The following is a 25,071-nucleotide window of genomic DNA, read 5'->3' on the forward strand; positions in this document are numbered from 1 at the left end:
TTCCCATGAGGCATGTGCAACTGTCATATTTTTATTTATTTTTTTCATTCACTTCATTACCTCAGAGGAACCGGAGAGCAAATTACATGAGGAATAAAACGAAGCAAATATAGTCAATGCATCAACACACTAGCACTGGAATTGTTAACAGAAATGTAAACCTATTAATGTGACAAGAGGTGATTTATACCCTAGTTACACTAGCGCTCTCAACCACGGTTGAGTCGACCACGGTTGAACTCAACCGCGGTTGAGAGTGTTACACTGCAGCGCCAACCGTGGTTGACACGTCAACTGTGGTCGACTTTCATCTGAGCTCCTCGCCGTCAGTTGACCGACTGAACTGACAGACAAGATGGCTGCCTCCAATGCTGCGTCTGCGTCGTCGGCCGATTTTGCGACGGAGCAAACGAAAAAGAAGCGTTTCGTCTGGTCGGATGCAATGACCAGGCATCTCCTAAACTTGTGGGAAGATAGTCTAGGGGCTTTGAGAAGTCAAAAAAGGAATGCTGTGATTTACGACCGGATCGCGTCAGCCCTAACCGAGGGTTGCCACGGTGCAACCTTCGTAGGTAAGCAAGTCAGAATGAAGATAGAGAGCCTGACGAAAGAATACAGGTAGGGGTGCTTTTCATCTCATTGCACTTATTTACCTTCTTCTCTGTTTGGCGTTCATAGCGCATTCTTGCTTCTACTGACCAACTGTCGCACTGTTGTATGTTCAGTACTGAATTACAAAGCCCGTTTTTGTAAATGCAGGGCACTAGCGAGGTGCGGAACTGGTTCGGCGGCAATAACGTGGCCATATTTCCGCAAAATTCACGGCTTTTTGGGGACACTTCCCGTCAATGACCTCTCGCTAGTGGAAGAAAGTATCCAGGTAAAGCGTTTGGACATTTTGCGGCTCTTTAGTGTTTGGTACTATTTGTTACGACTTGTGACATGTGAAAACCTGTATTTCCAGCTGCCTGAACTACAGCTACACTACTTCGTTTACACACATCCACACAACAGCTTCATCATCAAGAACAGTGAAGTCATGAACCATAACCTGATATGCTCTGTGGAACTTGGCATCCGACTGCTCTGCTTCAAGATGATGAGGGGAGACGAAAATGGGGGAGTTTATTTCATAGCTCAATATAATATGTACTCGTTGCTGCTGGTGCACTCTTTTGAAATCAGTACACATCACTTAAGAAATGTATGTGTTTGAAGGGAGACACACCCTATGTAGCAATAGTTATACCTTGTGTGCAAAATGCTTTTTTTAAGATGTTTTTTACCTTACAAAAATATAGGATTACCTTGAAAGGTAAATATTTGGTTTAGTAATCTTTGTATTTGTATGTTGTTACGTAAAGCAGCTGTCACAAGATGTATGATAAGAAGAATGATGAATAACAAATACTGAGGTTACTTCTAAATTAACCGTTTCACTGCTACGCGTGACAGGAAATACAGTTGTAATTATAATAGTACCTGTGCACTGCTGACAATTGCCCAACGTAGAAACAGCTGTTCACTGCTGGTATAGCATCATTTGTCCTAAACCAATTTTTATTCAGCCTGCTACCCCGGAATTCACAGATGTGACTTGACTTGAAGCCGCAACTTGAATTGTGCAAGTCTACACGAAGACCTGTCTTCGCTCAAGACGGTTTGCGTCTTTCATGAACTTTCCCGCTGGCACACTTTGTCAAGTTGCCTAACTTTAACTGTGTCTGGGAGTGAGACTTAAAATTTTGCACTTCAAATTTGCTTTGCAATCAGAAAACACAACATTTCTTAGCATCAGGACCCCTATGATATGCGGATACCTGTCATCTGGCACCAACACTTGTGCAAAGACCGTGCAGACGAATTGATGGCATATTAGCTTACGTAATGCAAATATAAGGGAAGATTCTGAATGTCATGCGGCTTCCTGAAGCTTGTGCACTGCGGTGCTATCTGTCTGGTTCAAAGTAGCTAACTTGATTGCCCAATAAGGCCAGAATAGCTTTCCAATGTTAGCATGGCGATGTTTCAGTTATAATGTAGCTTTTGTACTGTCTGCTAATATGCATTATTACACATTTTCAAGGTCCCAGTTGTCCACGAGCCAGAGGAAGGTGCTGAGGTAGTTGCCTCTGCACCACAAGAAGTGTCGACTGAGGAGGAGCCACAGGAGAACGTAGATCCTGTAGAACCACCACCCAGAAAAAAAGAAAAAAACCAGACCGTGCTGATGCAGCTTCTGCAGCTTTCAAAAGCTGCAGAAAAAAGAGCTGCTAAAGCAGACAAAAAAGAACGGAAAATGAGGAAAAGAGCCCTACACCTTCAGGAAGAGGCAAACCAGCTGCAGCGGGAAATGCTGCATATGATGAACAATTATTTTAATGGATCATAATGTTTTGCAGCATCATATGTAATTTGCAGTTTCATGTACAGTGTTGCAGTGTGCAATGTTGCAGTGTGTGCAGATAAGTGTCATTTGCGCACTTAGCTTGTTGTCTACTTGCCCGAGGAACTTCTGGTTGCACGCATTTATGCATGCGAACTCTACAAAAGAAATCGTGGAAGCCATACTCAGTTTAAAAAATAAACTGACAGACAAAAATGTCAGCATCCGTGCATTAGACTGGGGCAACATATCAGCCTCAGGAGAGTTGTATTCAAGTATCGCTAAATCTGTGCTGAAACCGAAGCGATGTCCCATATGGATAATCATGGGCTGTGTTCCTAGTGCACACAACTCACTTGAGGCCGTGATGCTGCCTTATTCTAATGCATGGAAGCTGACGTTTTCGTCACTGTTTATTTTGTCTGCTGAGTACAGCTCCCACAATTTTTTTTTGTAGATTTCGCACGCATAAATGTGCCATTGTGTGCCACCGAATCTTGTCGGTTAAGCAGACAAGGAGGTAAGTGCACAAGTGTCACTTATCTGCACACAACCTGTATAATACTCTTTTGTTCTTTGTAGTAGCTGTTGCATGTACTTGTACATCAATTCAGAGTGTGTTAAGCCTGTTAGTTCTAGCCTGTGAGTGATGATTTTCTGTCTAGTTCTGGTATAGCTGGTCATAACTATACATGACATGTTTCTCGAACGTCCCTCAGCCGAATAGTTAAAAAAAAATTGACGCCGTCAAAGAACTTTCTTGTAGGTTAGTATCCCTGAGACACGAGAAAAGACTAACCAAACAGTTGGTCATGTGCATATTATCATTAACAAGATAAAAATTAAGTATTTTTTGTAGGAATTGGTTTCCTAATTGGAATCATATTTACATAATTAAAACCTCTGTGGCATTTCATTTCTAACTGGTAACTGTAATCACATTTTTTTCAGTTCAGGTTATGGTTATTTGCCGATGGCGAATTGCGGTACGTTCTGGTTTTTGAAAAAAATTCAGGTTCCCAAGCGGTTTTCGGTTTCCTTCCATCCCTAACTTTTTTCTAGCTTGCTTTGCATTTGCTCATTACAGCCATGTATTTGCTTCGAGTGGCTGTCTCGTCGCACCAGCGGCATGGCCGAGTGGGCTAAGGCGTCTGCTCGTTGGTGGTAACCAAGGTCGTGCTGAAGACTGGGAGGTGGTGGGTTCGAATCCTACCTCCGGCTGTGCTGTCTGAGGTTTTCCCTGGGTTTTCCGAAGACTTTCCAGACGAATGTCGGCACAGTTCCCCCTGAAGTCGGCCCAGGACGCTAACTAATCCCCCTGTTCCCCACTCCTTCCTGCTGTCGTCTGTCCACATCTGTACGCCGCTCATAGCCACAGTTGCTTCGCGGCGCTAACACGCAATCAAAAAAATGTCTCGTCGCCATGTAAACACACCCTGCTAAAGGGAGTTTCCCTCCACCTAAATATGTGGAAGACTTTGTGTAGCTCAAGCACTTTCACTATTTAAAAAGTGGCTCAAACAGTGAAATCAGCTCAACCCTCCCCTTTGTCTAATGCATCAGCAAACGTCACTTGGTTACAGCAAACGGGGCAGAGTTCTCCCCGAATGACGTTTTGCGTCGTCAACCAATCTTGGACTCCCACAAGGTCAGCCGCGGGGGAGGACCTGTTTGCTGTCGAAATAGTATGCAACACGGTTTGTAATTACTGCTCAACTATATATGTGGGTGTCGACCTCCCTAATTTAAGGAAATATGTTTCAGAGTTAAATGAACATATTCTTACTGATACATCATTGCTCTTATATCGGTTTAGTGCCCCTTTAATACATATCTCAGGATGACGGATACTAAAGTAGCACCAAGGTTTCACAGGACACCTGACGTTGTTGATCTCTGTAGTACTCATACGGCTTTTTCTACTGCCAAAGCTTTTCTCGTTAGTGTGACAATTTGTTTTACGACCAAAATCCGCAACTGTGATGGGCATGTTAACCAGGGTTCACTGTACATAGTGTTTCGACATGGATATGAAATTATGTGCAACAAGTTATTGCTTAATTCATATGAGTGTCTTTGTGTTCTAGATTATAAGATGTCTTAAATGTAGCTATCTTGAGGTGGGTGCTTATGACCACCCCCGCTCACTTGTGCAAAAGGCCTGTATTCCTAAGAAAAAATTTGAAGGGTTTGTTCTACATGCAAGATGCAGCCTTTGACGTAGGCATTTGGGGTGGCCCTGAAAAGGGCCGTTTTTGATAGGTGATGGCCCGTCGTTCAGGATAGGGTCTTCTGCAGCATGCCTTAGGCTGTGGTCTTCATGCAGTACAGGTGCTGTGCAATGGCATCACGAACACATGCTCCGCTTTCCGTAGCAGCAGACGTGTGATGTTGTGGCATCTCCCTTGGAAGATGTCTGCACTCTTCAATCCAATGTTACTCAACTCCATCATTGAGGTCCTCACAGATGTTGTGGAGGATGCAGCAGGCTCTGATGATGGTGGTACAGTTGTCAATATCGCACTCAAGTCCTTTGTGTAGAATCCTGAACCTCGCCTTCACCCTTCCAAATGCGTTTTCCACGACTCGCCTTGCACCAGAGAGTCGGGCGTTGAACTCTTGCTTTTGTGGTGTGTTTGTAGCCCTGTCCGGATATGGCTTCATTAGGTGTTGCTGCAGCGGGAAAGCCTGGTCACACAATATGACAGGGCCCACATCCACACCTTGCAAGCTCACTGTGAATGTGTTGAAGAGAAGTACTGCTGAATCGTGGTTCCTTCCAGGAGACCCCACATTCACATATGAAAACTTGTAGGTATGGTCAGCAATGGCAAGCAAAATCACACTGTACCATCCCTTATAATTGTAGTAGTCTGAGCCCTGGTCCTTCGGCGGGCACACCTCAATATGGCAGCCATCTAGAGCTCCAAAGCCTTGAGGAAAACCTGTTACGGCTTCGAACCGACGCAGGTGCTGTGGCAACTCAGCGTCTGTTGGAAGCTTGACAAACTGCGCTTCCAGTTTACTGACAATTTGTGCGCAGAACTCCCTGTAGACAATGTTGACGAAAGACCTGCTCACCCCGAACAAGTTCGCGACAGTCCTGTCCTCCGCAGATGACGACAGCCTATACAGGGCAACGGCTACTCTCTTTCTGAGCGGTATCGCTTTCCGTAAGTGGGTGTCGGCCTTAGCCATACTTTGGCATACTTCAACCAGGTAGTTGAACGTGGCCCGAGTTACACGAAAGTCACTTTTAAAATAGTCGTCGGGAAGTCCTGGGAGTGTTGTCTCCCACCACGATGCTGGACGGCGGTAGTTGCGAAGCTCTCTCTGTCTTTTACACAACCGCAAGGCAACAGTGGTCAGGGTTTGCAGTTGTTGTTGCGCTCGTTTTCTCTTCCGGCGTTGGCGGTCCAGTTCGTTACGGACAGCGTTGAGCTCACACTGCCTTCGTCTCAGTTCACACTGCAGCTGGGCGAAACAGAGGAAAAAGTTCTTGTCTCTCCCCCGTATCTCCGCGGACGTAGCTTTGCTCAGTGACATCGCTACGCGCGATGGAGCACAATAGATACAAGATATATACAGCAACACGAAAACAATACACGGTGGAACTCAGAAAGCAAACGAACGAAACAGAAGACAAATTGGCAAAAATACGGCGGGAGCGAGCATACAAAGACAAAAACAAGACAGATTGAATTACAATGTTGCTAACGCCCGGACGTATTCCGTTAAAACGGAAAGCCATAGTTGCAACAAGTTGTCAAAAATAAGGTCATACATAACTGCCTGCTCGTATAGTGCTTAAACTGTTTTAAATAAACGTTACATGTTGTTTAAGTCATCTCTGCATGAGTTACATCTATTTTTGCTCAGTGTAAACTTTTTTTTACTGTTCCGTAGCCTCTGATGTCCGTTTGGGGCGCTAGCCTCGACTGAGGTGAATTCGCTCTGTGTAACTGGTTTCGACCGTGGTTGGGTCAACTGCGGTTGACGCTACTCAACCGTGGTCGACTCAACCGTGGTTGAGAAAGCTAGTGTAACTAGGGTATTAGAGAAGCTTCGCACTGAACTTGGAATCTATTGCCTGATGCAGAGCATTCCAGCCATGGATACAAGACAACAGTGGGGAAAACTTGTAATGGCTACTTTGGGCAAAAATTGGTTCGACTTTCAAACAATGATCCCCACACGATTCGTAACTTAGCATTTTACAATATAATTTTTCTTGTCTATGAATGTAGAAATACAATGTATGGAAGGAACACAAACGGTTAATCATGAAAGATGAAAGTGAGCCTCAGAACATCAGTTCTCTCAGGTGAATCATGTGTTGGTCAGCAAGATTTTCGAGTGACCGGTGAGCCTTCAATGGATAGACTCTGGTTTTGGGACTATAATCAGAAGCTATGAATCATGGGGCTTAATTCTGAACAGATTCTACTGTATTAGTTAGGTACAACTGATAGGGGTTCCACATTTGACAAGAGCGGAAGAATTTTTTATGGGCTAGAAGCTTGTACGTTGCTGGAAGCCTTGTTCAGCTTTTGCCTGGTGAAGTTAGGGAGTGGCAGGATGCTCAGCAAATAGGGAAACAAATGCTTTAGCAAATTGTTTTTATGCTGTGTGATTGCATGTTTGCCTTCAAGACAAGCTTTAAAAGGTTCATTCAAGTAGCACAGAAGTCATTTTTAACACCCTGTTTTCTCCCTATAAAACAGTTAAGTAAGGAAGTAAGATGCACCATGCGAAGTAATTAACACCACAGAGTCGTAATTATCGCAGAAATTGAATCTAAAATACACCACAAAAAGCAGCCGTGTGCAACGATGGTGAAGAGCAGTACCAGCCTGTGATCTGCCTGGAACCTCGTGTTGATGCTGTAAGGAGAACGCTCGCTGATTGGTCTGCAGAAATGTAGTCTGCTACTTCGCTGTTCAGGGTTCTGAAAAAGCACTGCTCCCGGCTCGGTAATGATTCGGCCGCTCCTTCTATCCCCAATTCTCCGGGAGAACTGGCAAAACTGGTTTACGGTGGCAAAGGGACAAGGCGCTGACCCCCACTGACCAGCGAAGCAGAAGAAGTTCTCCTTATAACGTCATCTGTGGCGTGGCATCATGCCTTCTCATCCTCGTTATACCTAGAGTGGCGAGTTAAGGGTGAATGCACGGAGCCATGTTTATGCGAGTTTTTTTCTGGGAAACAAATTGCGCACATCCAAACCTTTCGCACTATTCGGTAGAATGACACACATTTTCATCAGATGTCTTAATCTGAATTTTTTTTCGATGACCCTCTGTACTCCTTTTAAAAGTCCTTGGATTCCGGTTTCAAAATTGAGTGTGAAACATTGTCATTTTAATATTACTTGTTGATTGCCCCAGTAGAACTTAATGGCCTTGTCCGTGGGATTTTGCATGGGGTACATTCTGCTGTACACTCACAGATAGGCTGTGCACACGTTTTCTTCCTCGTTTGGCGCTACATTGGTTTGGAGGGCGCCCAGCTGGAACCCTCTTTGCTCCTCTCGTGAGTCCCTCACGCCGTCTAGAAATGCCTGTCGGCTGGACTCTGATGTAGCCACTTCGCCTGGTTGCACTTCCAAGCGCTGCACTAATGGATAACATAGCACCGACGAAATGGCTTTCGGTCTTCGCTATTCGCAGGCAGAGGACAGCCTTTCTGAGGCACCTCGAGTAGGCTTCATTGTGCCCAACAAGCGTGTCTCCTCGCTCAAGCTCCGTGATCAGGTCACGGATGCTCGTGCTCCCAGCCTGGAAGAGAAAGTGAGCTATTACAATTTGCAATGACTTTTCACCCACTTGCAGCTGCTGGTAGACCAAATTGGACAAGCCACTGTTGTCACGTGTTGCTCAGACAGCTGCTGTGCTCTATTTAATTCAAATTTCAGGGGACAAGAGATTTCGCTTGAGTTATCAGAATCCTATCCTACGTTATCAGAAACGTTATCAGTTATCAGAAACATATCCTACGAGACAAATTTACGCCATGGGGCGTACTTACATAGTATAGACCGATAATGCTCAGATGCACTGCTGATCATGTTCAGTGCTAAATTTGTGCTGTTCTTTGCAAAGCGGAATCAAACTGCGACCACTGGATGGGACTGACTAATTCCATGTCACAGGCATTACCGTATTTACTCGAATCTAACGCACCCCATTTCTAACGTGCACCTTCCGAAACGTGAAATAACTCTATTCTAAAAGTGCCCTAGCAACTAGCACTACGTAGTGGTTTGCTTCTTTTTTTCTTTTTTTTTGCAAATAGCAACATGCTGATAAGCGGACCTTCATAGAAGCCTTGGGCTCACCCTGCTAGAAGCCTCGGCAAGCCCTGAAGTGGAGGGCTCTTGTTCGCTGTGGCCAGCCGTGGGACCGCACTCGTCATTATCACAGCATGCCGTGTTGCCTTCACGGAGGCCTGAAGGCTGAGACGGTGGACTTGTGCTTTCGAACTGTTCAGTGTTTCGAAATCCTATGAAAAATCCGAGTGGTGGGCATTTGTCTCCTAATGCCACCTTTGCAAGCTCCATGCGGTCCTCTGGGGAAAGCACAGGTGCATTTGGAAACAATCCACCATGCAGCTTGTGAACAAGTGCCTGGTGCTTGCAGAAGGCACCTTGAATTCCTGCTGGGCACGAGCACAGTCCAACTTCTGAGCAGACTTCATAGGATTTCCCTGGAATTGTCGCACTTGGAACAGTAAATGCACCATCTCCAAGGCAGATGGCAGAGGCCTCTTCAGGCATCCTCCTCAGCAACTTGTCATATTCGAGGTGGCCTGCAGCAACACGACTGTGTGCATGTCTTAGCAGACGCCCTTTAAAGTAGCTTTCCCAGGCAACACACACAAAGTCCACCATGGCCACAACATTAAACGCCTTCACCCTGCAGAGTATTATATCCTTGAGGACACGAATGCAGGCTTCAGCAAAGTTGTTCGTGTTGTGGCCGCGTGTGATGATGGGCCTTCGGAAAAGCAGAACCCACTGCCCTTCTTCTTGCAAGAAGGTCTTCACACATGCTCTGTACGCATCATGGGGCAGGCTGTTGAGGTCTTCCTTCGCCTTTTCCAAGGCATCTGTGGTGTCAGCGTACATTATCTGAAAGAATGCATGAAGCAAAACACCGTAAATTGCCACTCAGTAATTTTAAATATTGTAAACATGATTTTATTCGTGATGTATTAATTTTCGCGAATTTTGCGGCCGCTAAAAAAGCACGAAAAATTGTACTTGTGAACACAGCTTGACGTTTATCCCATGAAGGGAAACAGCCCTGGAATCGCAAAATTAAATACACACGAATAGCTTCGCAAACGACTCAATGTGCGATTCGCAAAAATTAATAAACCGTGAATAAAAATATGTTTACAGTAATTAGACATGCAAAAATTAAAAATATATTACAAATATGCCACACAACACACAATCCTATTCACATTAACATCTCAGGATTTCCTCCCTGGTAGTTTTATTCAGTTTACCTTTCTTCTGCACTTATTTAGTAGTCAGTCAAATATTGCTCTTTCAATAAGTGTAGCAAGACGCACACATTACTGAGGGTGCGAAGTACCTGGCGTTCGAGCCTAGCCGTTGACTCATCTTCACACAGTGTCTCCGCACGGCGAGTTCAAGGCTTTCGGTTCTCATTTTCCCACCCTTGTCTATCTTTCCTTGCGGGCTTTGTCAAAGGGCACTTGGCACTCATACAATAAACAGCTCTGTCTTATAGCAGCAGCTCAAAAGTGGGTTTTTGTTCCTCTACGGTGTCTAACGCACAGCACAGGGTAATGCTTCTACACTGTATTGGGGTAGCCCTCTCACCACATGGCATCCAATGTGGATTGCCAGAAGACACTGAACACACACTGCTCGGCTGTGAGCAATTCACAGCAAGTCGTGAAGTTCTCAAAAAAGCCTTGATCAGACACCACGGCCCTCAAGACCTCAAGAAAGTACCCGGTGGCTGGCTAGCAGCATATCTCCTTCTTGAGGACTTTGACCTACCTCCTCCTTATAGAATCCTTGGTTGTGCGACCTCGCTAGCCTAGTTGCTGGCCCAATATAGAGTTGAGCCAAACATCTCCATATTTTTCTTTCTTTTTACCAACCTACTACGGAGTGTACTTCCACGAGGGACATTAAATGTGATGTGCCGCGTGTCGACATTTTTGGAGCATGTTAAGGAACCCTCAGGTGGGCAAAATTAATCCACAGACCCGACCACCATGGACCGATGTAAAGCCTCGAATTATGTATTAACATTTGTCATGTGTACTGTCTTTCTTACCACTTCTCTATTTTGCCGCATGCACTTCTGCCACTTCACTGTATATGGTCTACGAATCGTGAATACACTATACTTCTTGTCGACACAAGCTTAGTGAAGATGACTGCAAACTGCAAACTGTAACTGAATACTGACTTCATGTGATACCGTATCAGCATCCTATGGCCATGTTAGAATTACAGGGTGGTAACAAACCTTCTGAAATGTTGGCCTGGGCTGACGTTGTTTCGAGCAGATGTTAGCCAGCGCCACTCTGCCTGAGCAACATGGAAATGGCAGAGGAGCTGGGTTGCTTCTGGCCATACGATGTGGAGGGCTGCCTTTTCTGAAGCCGAGTTGTCGGTCATGAAGGCGTGAGGCACCTGTCAATGCAGTATACATTTCTCTGAGACAGTGGATACAACATCTTCCTTGTTTCAAGTGTAGCAAAAAGAAGTGTGAAATGAAGAATGTTTGATGGAATTTAACATTTAGCATTACTATAGGTATCTTTGGGGAGTGTAAGACTCAGTTTCACCGATGACAATTGAAATGAAAATGAAAGAGTGAGATCAAATCAAGAGTGAGAAAGTTAACAGTGAATTCTTTTTGACAGCATCGATTGGAGACCAGGTGTGTACTCCCATGCACAGAACTGCTATATGCGTGGGTTTGTGTGTGTGTGTGGGGGGGGGGGGTTACTTAGTGGATATCTTAGTGAGGAGCAACAACACAGGAGTAGGTAGGTCAAAAGGGAAAAAGGAGGGGCTGTGTTTTGACAGCCCGAGATACGACAAACAAAAAATTTACATTTTTGTCAACGTAGGGGTGATATATAATGAGTTATATAATTCCAGTCTACTGCACAACACCTCTGCACTGCAAAAAACTGGAGTTTCCTGTAGAATGCTTTCACAGCAGTAGAACTAATTCTGATAACAAAACATTAACATGCCCAATATGTCATTGATAATAATCTTACCTCATGACCGCCAAAGCAGTTTCCCTGGTGCTTTTTCAAGAGGTCGAATGCCATGGAATAGCCTTGCGTGCTCTGCGAATTATGGATGAGAACCGCAATTGGGATGGCGCCAGCATTGGTAGCGACAAGAAGCACTGTGACAGTGCTATGCGTCGTGTCGCAGGACGATGTGGAGTCCACAAATATAACTTCTTGTGCTGCTTTCAGTGTTTGCGTCCGCTTCATGATAGGGGTTTCAATGATAACTGCCCAGCTCTCAGTATTATTCCCACCATCATCTGCTGCAATGCTGGTCACATGAATGTTGATGCCTGAAATGGCGAACATATACCGTCAGGTGAAGCCCACTTTCGGGTTGTGTCCTTTTAGATTCGTGGAATAGTCGAGTATTCGAAAAATCTAATATTGGATATTCGATTCGCGAATCGAATAGTTCGAGCGTTTGGTATTCGATTCGAATTCGAGAACTCCAATATTCGCACACCCCTACCATAAATTGAAGGTTACCTTCTTTTTCGTAGAGAGGAACCTTCTCTATGAGTTTCTGAATCGGCTTCCTGTCGTCACCGTATGCTTCCTTCCTCCACTGCTCGTACCAACTGTAAACTGTCCTCTGTGTAGGGTTGACAGCTGCATTTGCCAAAACTTCATGGGAATTATCTTCCACTTCAAGCTTGTCTTCATGAAGCCGTCTTGCCTCTGCCACACCCATGCCTCCAACGAAGTAACCTGATTGCAACAAAAATTGAAGTAAATGAATGCCAACAAACAAGTATCAAATGTTATAATAGCAAAACATCACACTAAAATAAATCAATGCTGTACTGCAAGAGAACACTGGTCAGTGCAGCTACGACTCTACGTACGGGCCCCAATTAGCAGAGATCGAGAAGTTACCCGTCAAAAAGAACTCGTTACAAGTTACCGTGTGCAAAATGTAACTAAGTTAATAATGAAGTTCTTCAGCCTGAAATGTAACTCGTAGTTACTGAGTTACTTAAAAAAACGAACGAGTTACTTCCAAGTTACTTCGGACACAAAATAGCTTTCCGCAGGTGCAGCGCGCGCGAGCAGTTGAATGTACCACCGCACTTTTAGAATGTACCACCAAACAGCCCGGTTTTTATCGCTTTTTAGCAGTTTAGTTAGACCTTGAGTTGCCTGCGGAGGAGTGGAACACACTTAGATCGTTTTCGTTTATGTCCAACAATAGACCTCTCCCTGTTTGTAAGGAAATGACCTCATAGTGTTCGACAGCCAAAATTTGATAGAATTGAACTACACTCGAAGCTAGAGGTGAACTACGTCGCGCCTGAAAGCCACGGTCTTGAGGGGATTACGATATGGTCCCTTAAATGGACGCGACCCTTGGTTCTGCTTCTCTTTCAGTGGGAGGCAGTGAACAAGTGCCTATTCGTGGAACCCAGCCCTCTTCTTCCGATTTGTTTCGGTTTCAGTCTGTCTACCAATGTCATGATGAAGTTTCTCTAGTAGAGGTCCATTCAAACGCTTTGCATCTTACTCCCTGTGGGCGCACAATGGTTCAGCTTCATTTCAGTGGCAGCGGTTCTTACTTCCTGAATAAAATACTGTCATTGATTGAATAGCACGTTTTATGGCAAAAAATGGCACGAAGGAACTGGAGAGAAAGCAAGAAAATATGTGGACGTGAGTGAAAAGCGAGTTAAAAGTAAGTGGGAACTTAACTTAAGTTACTCTGGAAACTCTGTTACCTGTCTCGGTTACTCTGGTTACCTGAAAAAGGAACGAGTTCCTCTGAAAGTTACCACGGCGCGAAAGCACCGAGTTAAGTTACAAGTTACCAAAAAAAGGAACTTAGTTACAGCAACGAGTTACCTCAAACTCTGCCCATTAGTAGTTGCAAATTTATTTACTACTTGTTTTTTTTTATTACTTGGTATCTTAGAACTTCTTGTACATTCAGTTACTGTTTGGGACTTAATAAATGCAGCTTCTGGCAATGTGCTGAAAGAACCAGGATAGAGTTATGGTAATACGTTTATATACTGTGGTGAAATCTTCACAAACATGCAAATGAGCAGAATAACAGAACGACTGCTAACCAAAAAACATCTCCTTTACGTCTGATGTGCTTCGCAGGAGACGAAGTGCATCTGCACTTTGTGTGCTGTGATTATGCTGTCCAGAGACCCGAATCACTGCAGGCAATGGAGTCTCCCAGCGAAGGAAAGCGTCATGTCGCTTTGTATTCCTTGTTATATTTTGTATCTTTATGTTGATCTTCACTCCACAGTCAGTGTTGCGGAAGGATGACGGCTACTTCCCTTTATGATGGTGCTGACAGTTCCAATATTTATGGAATGCCATGCTGGTGAATGGAAAAGACACAGTATAGGTAAATAGAAAGCAACAAAAGAAACAATGCAAAAGAAGAAATCGCTAGGATGAGCAAACACACCCTGTGTTCTTCGCCAAACAGGCTCATGCGCTCTGTTACAGCAACATGCAGTCATGCAGCCCTGCTCCCTCTCTTTGTATGTGTATATGTCTCATAATACTTTTCTCTCTTTTTTGCTATCGTTATCTTTATGAACAAAAAAAGAGGGAGGGGGCTTATCTTGCTGGCATGGCCAACAATGTATAACTGACACCTGTCAAATATAAAACGAAGTTCAGCTCTGCCCCTTAATTATTATCAACCACTTTTCGTTCGCTCAGTGCCGTCGTCTTTTTCAAAATCCGTAGTGAGTTTGGAAGAACAATTTTTGTTGTCTCGCTCGAATAAAGGGAGAACGCGTGTTTCTTTCCGTAGCGTACTCAGGAATCGACCGAAGCTTCATATCTGTTTTGTTGTTCTCTGTGCTTCAGTTTATGGCCTGGTCTGCGGTTAGACGGGGTTGCATGCGCATCTGGACGGGAGCCTCAGGCGCTTGATCAAAACGTACCGCTCTTGCTTGACTGCTGTGCTACTCTTTTGAGGGCGTACATGATATTCGATATGGATACACAGATAAACAGTTCGGGGGTCCCTGAATTATGTGTCGAGCTGGAGCCGCGCGCGAGTCAGTTCGCGCGAGTTCGGATCTATGCAACATAATTTTATTAAATATACGATATCCACACTTTTCGATAATTTCAAAATCCAATCGTTAAAAATCGCAACCCTTTTATATATTTCGGGCCTACATGGAGCTCCCCATCTCATCATCTCCTAAAGTTGTTGTTGTTGATCCGTGGCGCTACATCGCCTTTACGGACAGGAACACACAAACACGATGGTCGAAACACATACAACACAAACCACGAAAACATGGGGGGAAAATCCCTCATTAGAAATGTGCAATGCGCACTGTGCTGGACCTTTCACTAGTCCACGTGTTGCCGCGAGATAGGCACTCACATTTTTTTTTACTTTTCTCACTTTCAGTTCAAGAATGACAAAAGCACTTACGTTTTACATTTGCTCTTAACGGTGCTCACAATCCAGGAGGTCGACGTTTCTCTGCCGTAGTCTTCGAGCCACTTCTGAACATCATCAGCGTTCAGCAGATTGGCACGGAATACTTTCGTTTCTTGCGTTGAAGACGCCTCATCCTCTACGCAAATGAAGCGTCCCGCTGCTGACATTGCTCCCGAGAACGCGTCTCTTGAACGTGTCGCCAAAGACGTCGTGTTATCCGCACTTGTCAATTCCAAAAATCGCAAACTTTGAAGGAAAGGAAATTCAGCGTCCGTCAGCACAGATGCTCTTGCTTTCGGATTCTCCACGAAAAACGCGCGAAATACGACTGCGTCATCAATGCGTACGTGCACGTGACCTCAACATTGTAAAGCACTGGCAGTGTTAGAGAATCCCTATCATTAAAACTATTTGTTTACATTAGAAGTAATGTATACGTCAATTCTTTAATAGCTTCTCAAAATAAATTTACCAAAAGAGGTCGCTAATGCTTTTGAGTATTTTTGTGTGAGATAGATATGGCGGCCGTGACCATGGTGTCGTTTGGTTGGTGTAGTTCATCATGATTTGAGTTCGCTCGATCAGGCAAGACCTTTTGAAAGTACTGATGCCATTGAATTGTGTCTTATCTTTTCGTGTACTCATAACTTGGACCTATCTCAATGTGTTGCTGTTGTATTTCTGGCTTGTACTCACTGATGCGTTGGCATCAGGGCTTCGGATGGCTGGATGCTGAAGACGTGAGATGGTGTGTGCTGCGCATTTACGTTTGGAGAAAATATAGTGTTTTGAAAACACGATGTGCATCTTACATATAGCATAGCACAGAGGCGGCTTGCCAAGGATTTTCCCAGCACCTCCAAATACCCCTCTCTCCTTGGGGAACTTGGCCGGAGGCACAATACCTTCTGAAAAGGCATGAAAACATGGATGGCAGTATACAACATCTGTGATGTCATACCCGATTTCGGTGTCCCCCGTTACCAAAATCCTCCACAGCTGTGTTAACGCACCAATGCCAAGGAAGCCGCTGAGGTTGATATGCAAGCACATCATTATACATTCATTTCTCTCTCTATCTCTCTCTTTTTTTATTATTATCTAATCTCCGCTTAGTACATAGCCTTCAGAATATCAAATATGGCACTTTAATTATATCAGCTGACTTATGCTCTTTGAGGCAACCCATGAAAATGAACATGGCTTGAATCAATTCATTCGCGAGCAACAACGGACTTGGAGAACTGGGCAGAGCAGAACTAGCAACGTAACTATTTTCATGAGTCCCCTGGCAAACCTTAAATAGCAGCAACATGGTTGCAATTACTTGGTGTACATGCTGCGACTCTCGTTTAATATCTACTTTGCTGGACACTAACTCAAGGTTTGAGAAACGTTGAGAATCACTGATATGTGGTGCTGACGTTACTATGTTGTTATTATGTGAAAGTATCAAATGTTTTTTTTTTGTTGATACCGTCAAATATGGCACTGGAGGTGGGTGGTGAGAGCATCGAACATGTCAGCATTTATGTCAATTGGAGTGCATAATCAGAAGAGAGCCTGTATTGTATAGTATGCGGTGTAAAATAAAGTATTGATTCCTACAGGTGAAGCAGCATCACTCTTGTTTTCTCATTCTCATTCTCAGTCTCTCTCAGTCTCATTCATTCATCTGTACATATAACAAAGGTACATAAGGATATCAAATTTCAGATCAAATAATGTCTTCCCAGTAGGTTTTTGTCCAAGCCTGGTTTCATGATGACTCAGTAGAGAAATACGCAGCCTTCCTATCTGGTTTCTTCTGTCCTTGTCTCTCTGCTGCGTAAAACTTGAAGTATGGTTTTATGTTGTTGTGGCGTAATCCTGTTTTGCATATTTTGTTGTTCATGTTAGCGTGGGTCTATCATGACTGGAGATATCGCACAGTTTTGTTGATGTATTTTCTTCTCGAATATTGCAAAGCTTTTGATGTAATCCTGTCGCAGTTCACAATCCTGTGTAGCTGACATGCAGATACAAACTCAACAAATACCACAAAGGACAGTAGCAAAGATCAGATGAAGGAATTTTAGTATTCGAAGACAGAGTCATCGCTACGGCTCTGTTTGAAGAACTCTACATGGTAGTATTACAGATTTGCCTTTCTGACAAACAGCTTGCAGAAACCACAGTAGTAATCCACTGTACAGTATACAAGAAAATGCAAAGCCATAATAGTGAGTTTTAGTAATGCTGACACTAAGTTGCCGTGCCTACCGGAACCGGTGTGCTACATGTGGTTGCCTAACAAGCTCCCAGTAGTGGTATACGTACTTATGACAAATTTGCACGGTCATCACCTGGTAACACAGCCTTGAGCTAGGAAATTGCTCGGTCTACGCAAGCACTGGATCACATGACTGTTGCCACCCTAACATGAGTGCCAGAAATGTAGCGGTGTTAGTCGCTTGTGTCGTGCTTTGGGCATCGTGGTCGCTCGTCTTTGAGTTTTGCTAACCCATGTGACCCATGTTATAGCATTATAAGCGTTGTCACTCCCTTGCACACTACCCACACTGGTTTTCTCTTGGAACTGAAGCAGAAGCTTAGAAAGAAACCACATTAACAACAGAAACACAGGTCAAGTCTATGTCGTCACTGGTGTGCTAAATTTTAGTGATGCGTGTGCCGAGGCAGCACTCTTGTATAAGTGACAAAACTGCATATCGAAATCATGTTGAATCCCACTTGAAGAGTGACCCTAAAGTTTTTTGCTATATATTAAGGAATGCACTAGTTGCACATCTAACTTGCTATTGCCGATACTAACAGGTGAATCGTGTCAGACACCTTTAAGGTCAGTAAATTATTTGTACGTACGCTATTTCTCCTCAATACAGAGAAGTAATCCTTTTCTGTTGAAAGCAGGCTGACGTTTTTGAATCCATAGTGATACATTGTCACTATGTTGTATTTCTGAAAGCTTTTCAAAATATTCCTGGTTTTATCATCAAAGGTAGTGCACTAGTAGTTGTACCTATATTAACCACTATAATGAATCTTTGTTTGGCTACGTGTACTTTTCCTAATTTGTGGAAAACGGCCGTTATTGTTCCTGTCTGCAAGACAGGAGATGTCTCCGTCCATTCGCAACTACAGACCTACACAGACTAGAGATCTGCTTTATTGCCTTTTGGTAAGGTCTTTGGATCAGTGCTAATTGTCATTTATTATTTTTCTGTAAGGGAAAGATAGTCCCAGTTCGGTAAATTTGTAAACTCCGTTGGACCTACTCTCTAGCAATGTGCTCAGGTTGACACAGTATACATTGATCTCTCAGAGTCATTCGATTGTGTTGGCCATTGCATGTTGTACAAATTCTCTCCCTGTGGGTTCAGTTCGTATATATCATATACCTACCTTCTTACCTATCTATGTCTGGGGTGGGGCAAAGGGGCTTGATCCTTGGACACCTTCTGTTTAATTTCTTCATAAATGATTTTTGTTTTGCTATCCATCACTGTAAACTCTTGTATGTTATGTGGATGATTTTCGGCTCTTCTGTCAAGTCGAGACAATTTCAGATTGTGTCCATTAACGCGACGACATCAACAGTGTACTTGAATGGTGTAATGCCAAGAAGTTATGCGTTAATGTTGAAAAAGCAGTACAAATGACTAACTCGCAATGTGTCACCTTTTGTTGAGTATCAATATGCTGTGAATCAACATGCTGCCAAAAAAAGTGGACAGTGTAAGGGATCTGGGTGTGTATATGAATCCTGAAATTTGATTGTCATGTAAGCTACAGTCTTATTGCCAGTTACTGTAGTATTCCTGGTGTAATATTATGCATAATTGCAGACTTCAAAAATCATCATCATCATTCCGTTGTACGTGCAAACTTGGAATTCACGTCTGTCTCCTGGAATACTGTTTTGAAATCAAGTACTGACAGAATTGAACCCGTGCAGAAACATTTTGGGAGAATATACTATGATTGCTACATTGGTCGTTCTCCCTAATTTATCACAACAAATTGAACATGTTAAATTCTTCAAAATTGTATGTTACAAAGCTAAAGCGTGACATCCCAAGCAGCACAATGTACTGAAAGTCGAGTGCAATGGGGGTGGACGGTATGTGTCTTATAAATGTTTGTGGTTTCACAGATATGTTCAAGGCCTTCCAGCTACCCGTCCACCCCCATTACACTCGACTTTCAGTATATTGCGCTGCTTGGGATATTGTCTTTCTGTTAGGTGCATTCATGATATGTTTGACAAGAGTTAATCAACCTAGAGTTAACCACTTCCATATCAATACAAGCGCCCTGACATCTTTGTAGAAGTGCTCTGTTTAATCTTCTATTTTTGCAACAATTGACTCCTCTGTCTCGCAGGCCCATGCCACACCAAATGTTTTCAGTATGTTGACATTTGACAGATGGCAATTGTGGCGTAGTCTTGGAGGAGATTGATTGATTATGCGACATGAAACGCAAACATACACAATCACATGCCGGAAATCAACGGAAACATAACTGGCATCGACAAATGTTAGCCTTCGTTCTTTTATTTCTTCCTTACTTTGGAGAATTGCATGGCAGTTGAGAGAGACACGCAGTGATTGTAATTACAAAGTGAAGAAGGGAAGCCACTGGTAAGAATTGCCAACTGCACAAAAAGCGATTGCGTGACGTCTTGTCGTAAAGTGTCCCAATGTCTTTCTTTTTTCTCCAGCATGGATCGACCATGCACGTGCGTTCAGTAAAGTGAATCCACATGGTAGAATTTGCAACACAGCGTACGGAGACTGGTGGAGACAAACATACAATTTTAGGTCGGTCATTGACAGCGTAGCGAAGCAGGCTGTGGTTGAGTTTTGCTGCGATTCAAGTGAATCCTTGGAATATACGCAAACGTAGCCCGCACATAGACGCGGCACCAGTTCACTTAAAAATGCCTTTTACGACTTTCTGGTACCGTCACACCAGCGATTGACTATACGCCGCCGCACCATGCAGAATAAATGCATCGCCTGCCGCCGCCGCCAAAGCACCCAAACCAACTCTCCGTTTCGGCTGCTTCAGGTTTTGCCCGTCCGGGCGCGCCAGCCAATCAACGCCCGGCGCCCAGAGTCGGGGATTCCCCTGCGCGAAATAGCCTACGTTTCGGAAATTCGCTGCCGGGCAGGCATAAACGCAGCCTGCAACGCACCAGGGAACGCCTGTTCACAGTCGCTCCCCGTCCAGTCCAAGGATAGTGCAAGGTCTGGATCTTGCATTTCCCACAGAAGCTGTTGAAACACACATTGGTTCAGGCTCCTTCACGGCATCAAGAAGAAAGTCACATTTGAGGGCTTGCCATCCTTTTCTACACTAATAGTCAGTATTTGGTCAGAAATATGTGGGCAGGTGAAAAACGTGCCATCCACGAAAACGTTCAAGATTCTCATTTTACATTGTAAATTCCAATTCTAAATTAAAGTTTGAAATCTTTCATTCTAATCCTCATTTCCTGTTCAAAATTGCAAACCCAAATTCTTATTTGAAAATTCTCATTTTGCATTCTAAATTCTAATTCTAAATTTAAGTCTGAAATTTATCATTCTAATTCTGATTTCATCTTCAAAATTCCAAATTGCAAATCCAAATTCTTGTTTGAAAATTCTCATCTTACATTCTAAATTCTAATTCTAAATTTAAGTCTGAAATTCATCATTCTAATTCTGATTTCATGTTGTAAACTCCAATTTGAGAATTCTGTGAACTTGCATTTTTATACTGTGCAGTCTCGACGCTTATTGTTGTGCTCCATATTAAGTTTGTTTTTGCTGTGTCTCAGGTCTATTTACATATCTATGTCTATCTATAGCACCAAAAATGATTGTAAGTTTAATAAAAGTTATATAGGTTACAGATGCACTATTTACATAAATATGTGTTGCTGTTGTAAGCAACTACAACCCGCAGTATCGTTGGGCTTTCCTGAGGAACGCATCCATCGTAATCTCCCCTGCCTGGAGTTTTTCTTCGATGCGGAGGATTGCGGCATCTTTCTTCTGCCATTTTTTTTCGTTGTCGTTGAGTGGCACCATTTGCTGCTTGAAGGAGCCCCACACGTTGTGCCGATTCGATGCGGCGGAGCGCCTCCAAGCATGTATAGATGTTTGGGTGGGGTTTTCCCACCACTCTCTTGAGTTTCCTGCAATAAGCCGCAGCATGTTAGGCCATGGATATTGCAGTGGTGAGGGGTTTCCTCAACAGCCATGAGGTAATAAGAATGTACGGTCGGTTTATTATTATGCTTTCATTTACACTTCCATGTTGCATGATTCTACAATGATTTCGCATTTTGTTCCAAATTCCAATTCGAAATTGAAGCATCATTCTAAATTGCAAATTTCAATTTCATTTGTTTTTCTATTTTATGTTAGTGTGTAATTGTGTTGCTTATATTTCATGTTGTGTGTTACTTTATGTTTATGCATGTCAAAAGGCCTGCATCTTTTGCCTGTGCTGCGGTGATTGCATGCACTAATATGCATATGCTTAGCATGTTATGGCATGCACTTTATGGTATTGGAAGTCGCCGGTGCCGCAATGCACACACAATAGTCAGCAAATCAGACAATCAACATGGAGGATGCCTAGAATTCCTCGCACAGAAAGCATGGCCACAAAGCTAGGCCAGGGACATTTTCCGAAACTTTCGAACCTCTGGCATTGGCTAGTGGTGAAGGGAGACATGAGGATCAGACGGCATTTATTGCTATCGGCATGATTGCTCTTATGCTCACAATAGTTTAATAGAACATTAAAATCTGTTACCTAATGCGGCACCATTAGATGGTCAGCAGTATTACGTTAAAATTCAATGGCACCTGTGTGACAGGCCAAAAGGACTTCGCCACAAGTTAGTAGTAGCCACACTATTAATTCTGTGTTAGTCCTTCACTCTTAAAAATGAACTTCACCGCATAGCACGCTCTTAGCCAACCATCATCTCGAATGATATCGTTCTCTGCCCTGATTTCTTGAAAACTGGAAGAGTATGCCTTTTTCTGACAATTATGAACAGCATAAGTGTCACAAAAAGGCGTACGCCTTCCCTTTTCAACAAAGTGGACAACGGCAAGCCCTATCACCACCACCACCACCACCATCATTTTTAAGTGTGTTCCACTTTCTGCAATAATATTGCATACTTTCTTGTGTTGAAGTCCAGTAGAAATTTTTCAAGCCCTGCAATTTTGTAAAATAGTATCTTGCGGCCTTGACATGATATTTTTTGTCAAAAATTTTGTACAAAAAATGTCTGCATACAAATAATCTTTATCAATTGACATCATTAATGTCATATGAAATGTAAATACCAACAACTGATGTGTTGTGGAATTTTAAATATTATGCAGGTGATCTCGAATTTTAATTTCAAGCTGCTGCTTTCAGAATTCTCATTGAGCACTGTCTTTATTTGTCCTAACTGCTGTCCGCATTTCTATAATGTGAAAAGGGCAGGAAGTTCATACCTGTGCCACGATTCCGTCGCATTATTGGTCCGCGCACCACGGTTCCCATGTTGGTTCCATATCGGTGGAGGGTACTGGCCGTCCATACATGTATTTTGAAAATAAGCTACAAATGCCCCCATCCCAGGCACCTGGGGAGCAGTAGCCTTGAGTAGGCCCCATGCCATGCGCACAAAAGCAACTGGCACAAATGCCAGGCTTACAGTCTTTCTCACAAATACACGTATATTTTCATTTTGTGTGTATGTTGCTGCTATGTTGCTGCTAGCCCACAAGCCTGCACGTTGCGCCATACAGCCTGTCCATAGTGAAAATGGCACCCCCTATGCCGGGCAGGCATGAACACAGCCTGCAACGCACCAATGAGCGCTTGCTCGAAGTCGCTCCTCGTCAGGTCCAAGGATAATGCAAGGTCTCGATCTTGCATTTCCTGCAAAAGCCGTCGAAACGCACGTTCGTAGGTGTCCCGGCTCCTTCCCGGCATCAAGAAGAAAGCCACAATAAGGTGCTTGCCATCCTTGTCCACACTAATAGTCAGTATTTGATCAAAAATATGTGGACAGGTGAAGAATGTGCCATCCACGAAAACCTCATGGCTCTCCGCAAGCAGAAGAAGTTGCTCTTCAGTGGAGAAGCACAACGTACATTGGCCATTGTTCTCCTCACTGAAGAGCAGAAACCTCCTTCCGTTCACAGTTTCACTGTAGTGGCCACTCAGCTGAAGATCTGCAGCAGTTTGTGGCAAGGGTGGCTGGTTCCTCCTCTTTTCACGGTAGATTATACCCTGTATGGTGTTGTAGGAGGGCAGACTCTGGAGTACGTCATCACCAACCTGCAAGTGAAGGGCACACGTCACAAGACCAAGATAGTTACACTTGCATATTTCTGTATGTCATGGTAGCATTTTTTGCTTCACCATTCTTTGTTGTTCTGTGCCTCTATTCTGTCTTTGCGTGGGGATGAATGTAATTTTTGTAGTATTATTTGAACGTATTTGTGGTATTGTTCTGTGGTTATTGTTTTTATGGTATGTCTGTGTGTACTTACTGTATTTCTAGTGGTCACGTTTTGTTGGTGTTGGTATCTGCAATTGTTGCTGTTGTATTTGAATTTTGCATCACAGAAGATGTGTGACTCATGGATTTTTTATGTCACTTTTTGTGATGCTGTGGAAATACTACTTACGTGTGCTCTGTCCAGGGATACAAGCTCCTGCTCGTAAATGTCAGGGGCAGGCAGGTGAGGCTCCTCCTGTGCTCGGTCTTTCAGCCTCGCCCGCAGCCTGTCTTCCGTTGCACAGGCAGCGGCAGGAGCATGGTTGTGATCTCCTAGAAGGTAAAAATTCATGGTATGAGAAGTGTTGTTCTAGTTCAGGTATGTGTTTAACTGACTTTCAGCTCAAGATATACCATATTTTCTGGTGTATAACGTGCATGCTATACACGTTGAGAGAAAGAGTTGCAAAGAGACAATGTGTGTTTTCTACTAGTGTGTGCTACACAGGGTGTTCTTTCTTTATTTATTAGATTTTTTATAGAAAGCTATGACATCAGCAGAGATGCCGCGGTTCGGTTTCACATCAAGGCAGATGTCCTGTGGAAGACAGTATGTACAGCTTGGGACAAAAGTTTATGGAACACCGGAGCAGCGTACTTTTCCTTCGGTGCCACACCCCAGCTGCTGCCGGAGGCGGGTGAGTTCACTGTTTCGGAGGGATGGAAGGGTGCACTGTTAGCCTTCACGCAGTGGTACCTTCCACTTCCCTGGCACACCCAAACGACACCGGAATATCCACTGTGCATCGCTAGCAGTGCACTCTTCCAGCCCTCCGAAACAGTGAACTCACGGGGTTCCGGCGGCCGCTAGGGTGTTGCATTGAAGAAAAAGTACACCGTTATTGTGTTCCGTAAACTTTTGTCCCGACTTGTAACTAGTCAATAACTAATGACCCAAAATTTCCTCATTAGCTCTTCATTTAGGGGACTTAGGATAAAAGCGATCTTTCAGAGTGAGAGAGAATACTCAATGAAAATCGTTCCACCTTCTAAAAACCCTGAAGCGAGTGCGTGCATTCAAATATCCATTGCCAAATATTGCTATGCGAATCAGGCAAAAGCACATAAATCAGATGCGCTGGGGAAAAAGGGTTTTCGTTTCACTCAAGTGTGTACTTCAACCAACTACTATTTTCCCCACGCATGTCCTTGGCACATATGCTTTGGAGCGATGGAGACAATTTCAGCTAGTGCTGAAGTGCTGGCAGGACTTTGCAGCCTTGATAAGGCTGCGGGGACCAAGAACATGTACTTCTCAGGTGAATAGTTTCATCTTTGCCTCATCTGCATACCAATGTTTGGCGATGGATATTTTAACACACGTGCTCACTTTATGCTTTTAGAAGGTAGAATGGCTTTCATCGAGAATTGCTTCTGACGCTGAATGCTCAC

At 43.7% G+C, this 25,071-nt stretch overlaps 1 protein-coding gene across 1 annotated transcript; it reads right to left on the reverse strand.

Annotated features, from left to right (window-relative positions):
- Positions 1–4,822: 4,822 nt before the first annotated feature.
- On the reverse strand, positions 4,823–5,932 carry LOC135388285 (uncharacterized). The gene has a single exon (XM_064617728.1). The coding sequence runs from the start codon at positions 5,930–5,932 to the stop codon at positions 4,823–4,825; it is 1,110 nt and encodes a 369-aa protein (XP_064473798.1).
- Between the last annotated feature and the right edge of the window lie 19,139 nt (positions 5,933–25,071).

Source organism: Ornithodoros turicata, chromosome 1 (assembly GCF_037126465.1).
Source record: "Ornithodoros turicata isolate Travis chromosome 1, ASM3712646v1, whole genome shotgun sequence".
Classification (NCBI taxonomy): Eukaryota; Metazoa; Arthropoda; class Arachnida; order Ixodida; family Argasidae; genus Ornithodoros; species Ornithodoros turicata.

Excerpts from the sequence above, each read along its gene's own strand:
- LOC135388285 (XM_064617728.1), bottom strand. The coding sequence starts at position 5,932 with ATGTCACTGAGCAAAGCTACGTCCGCGGAGATACGGGGGAGAGACAAG.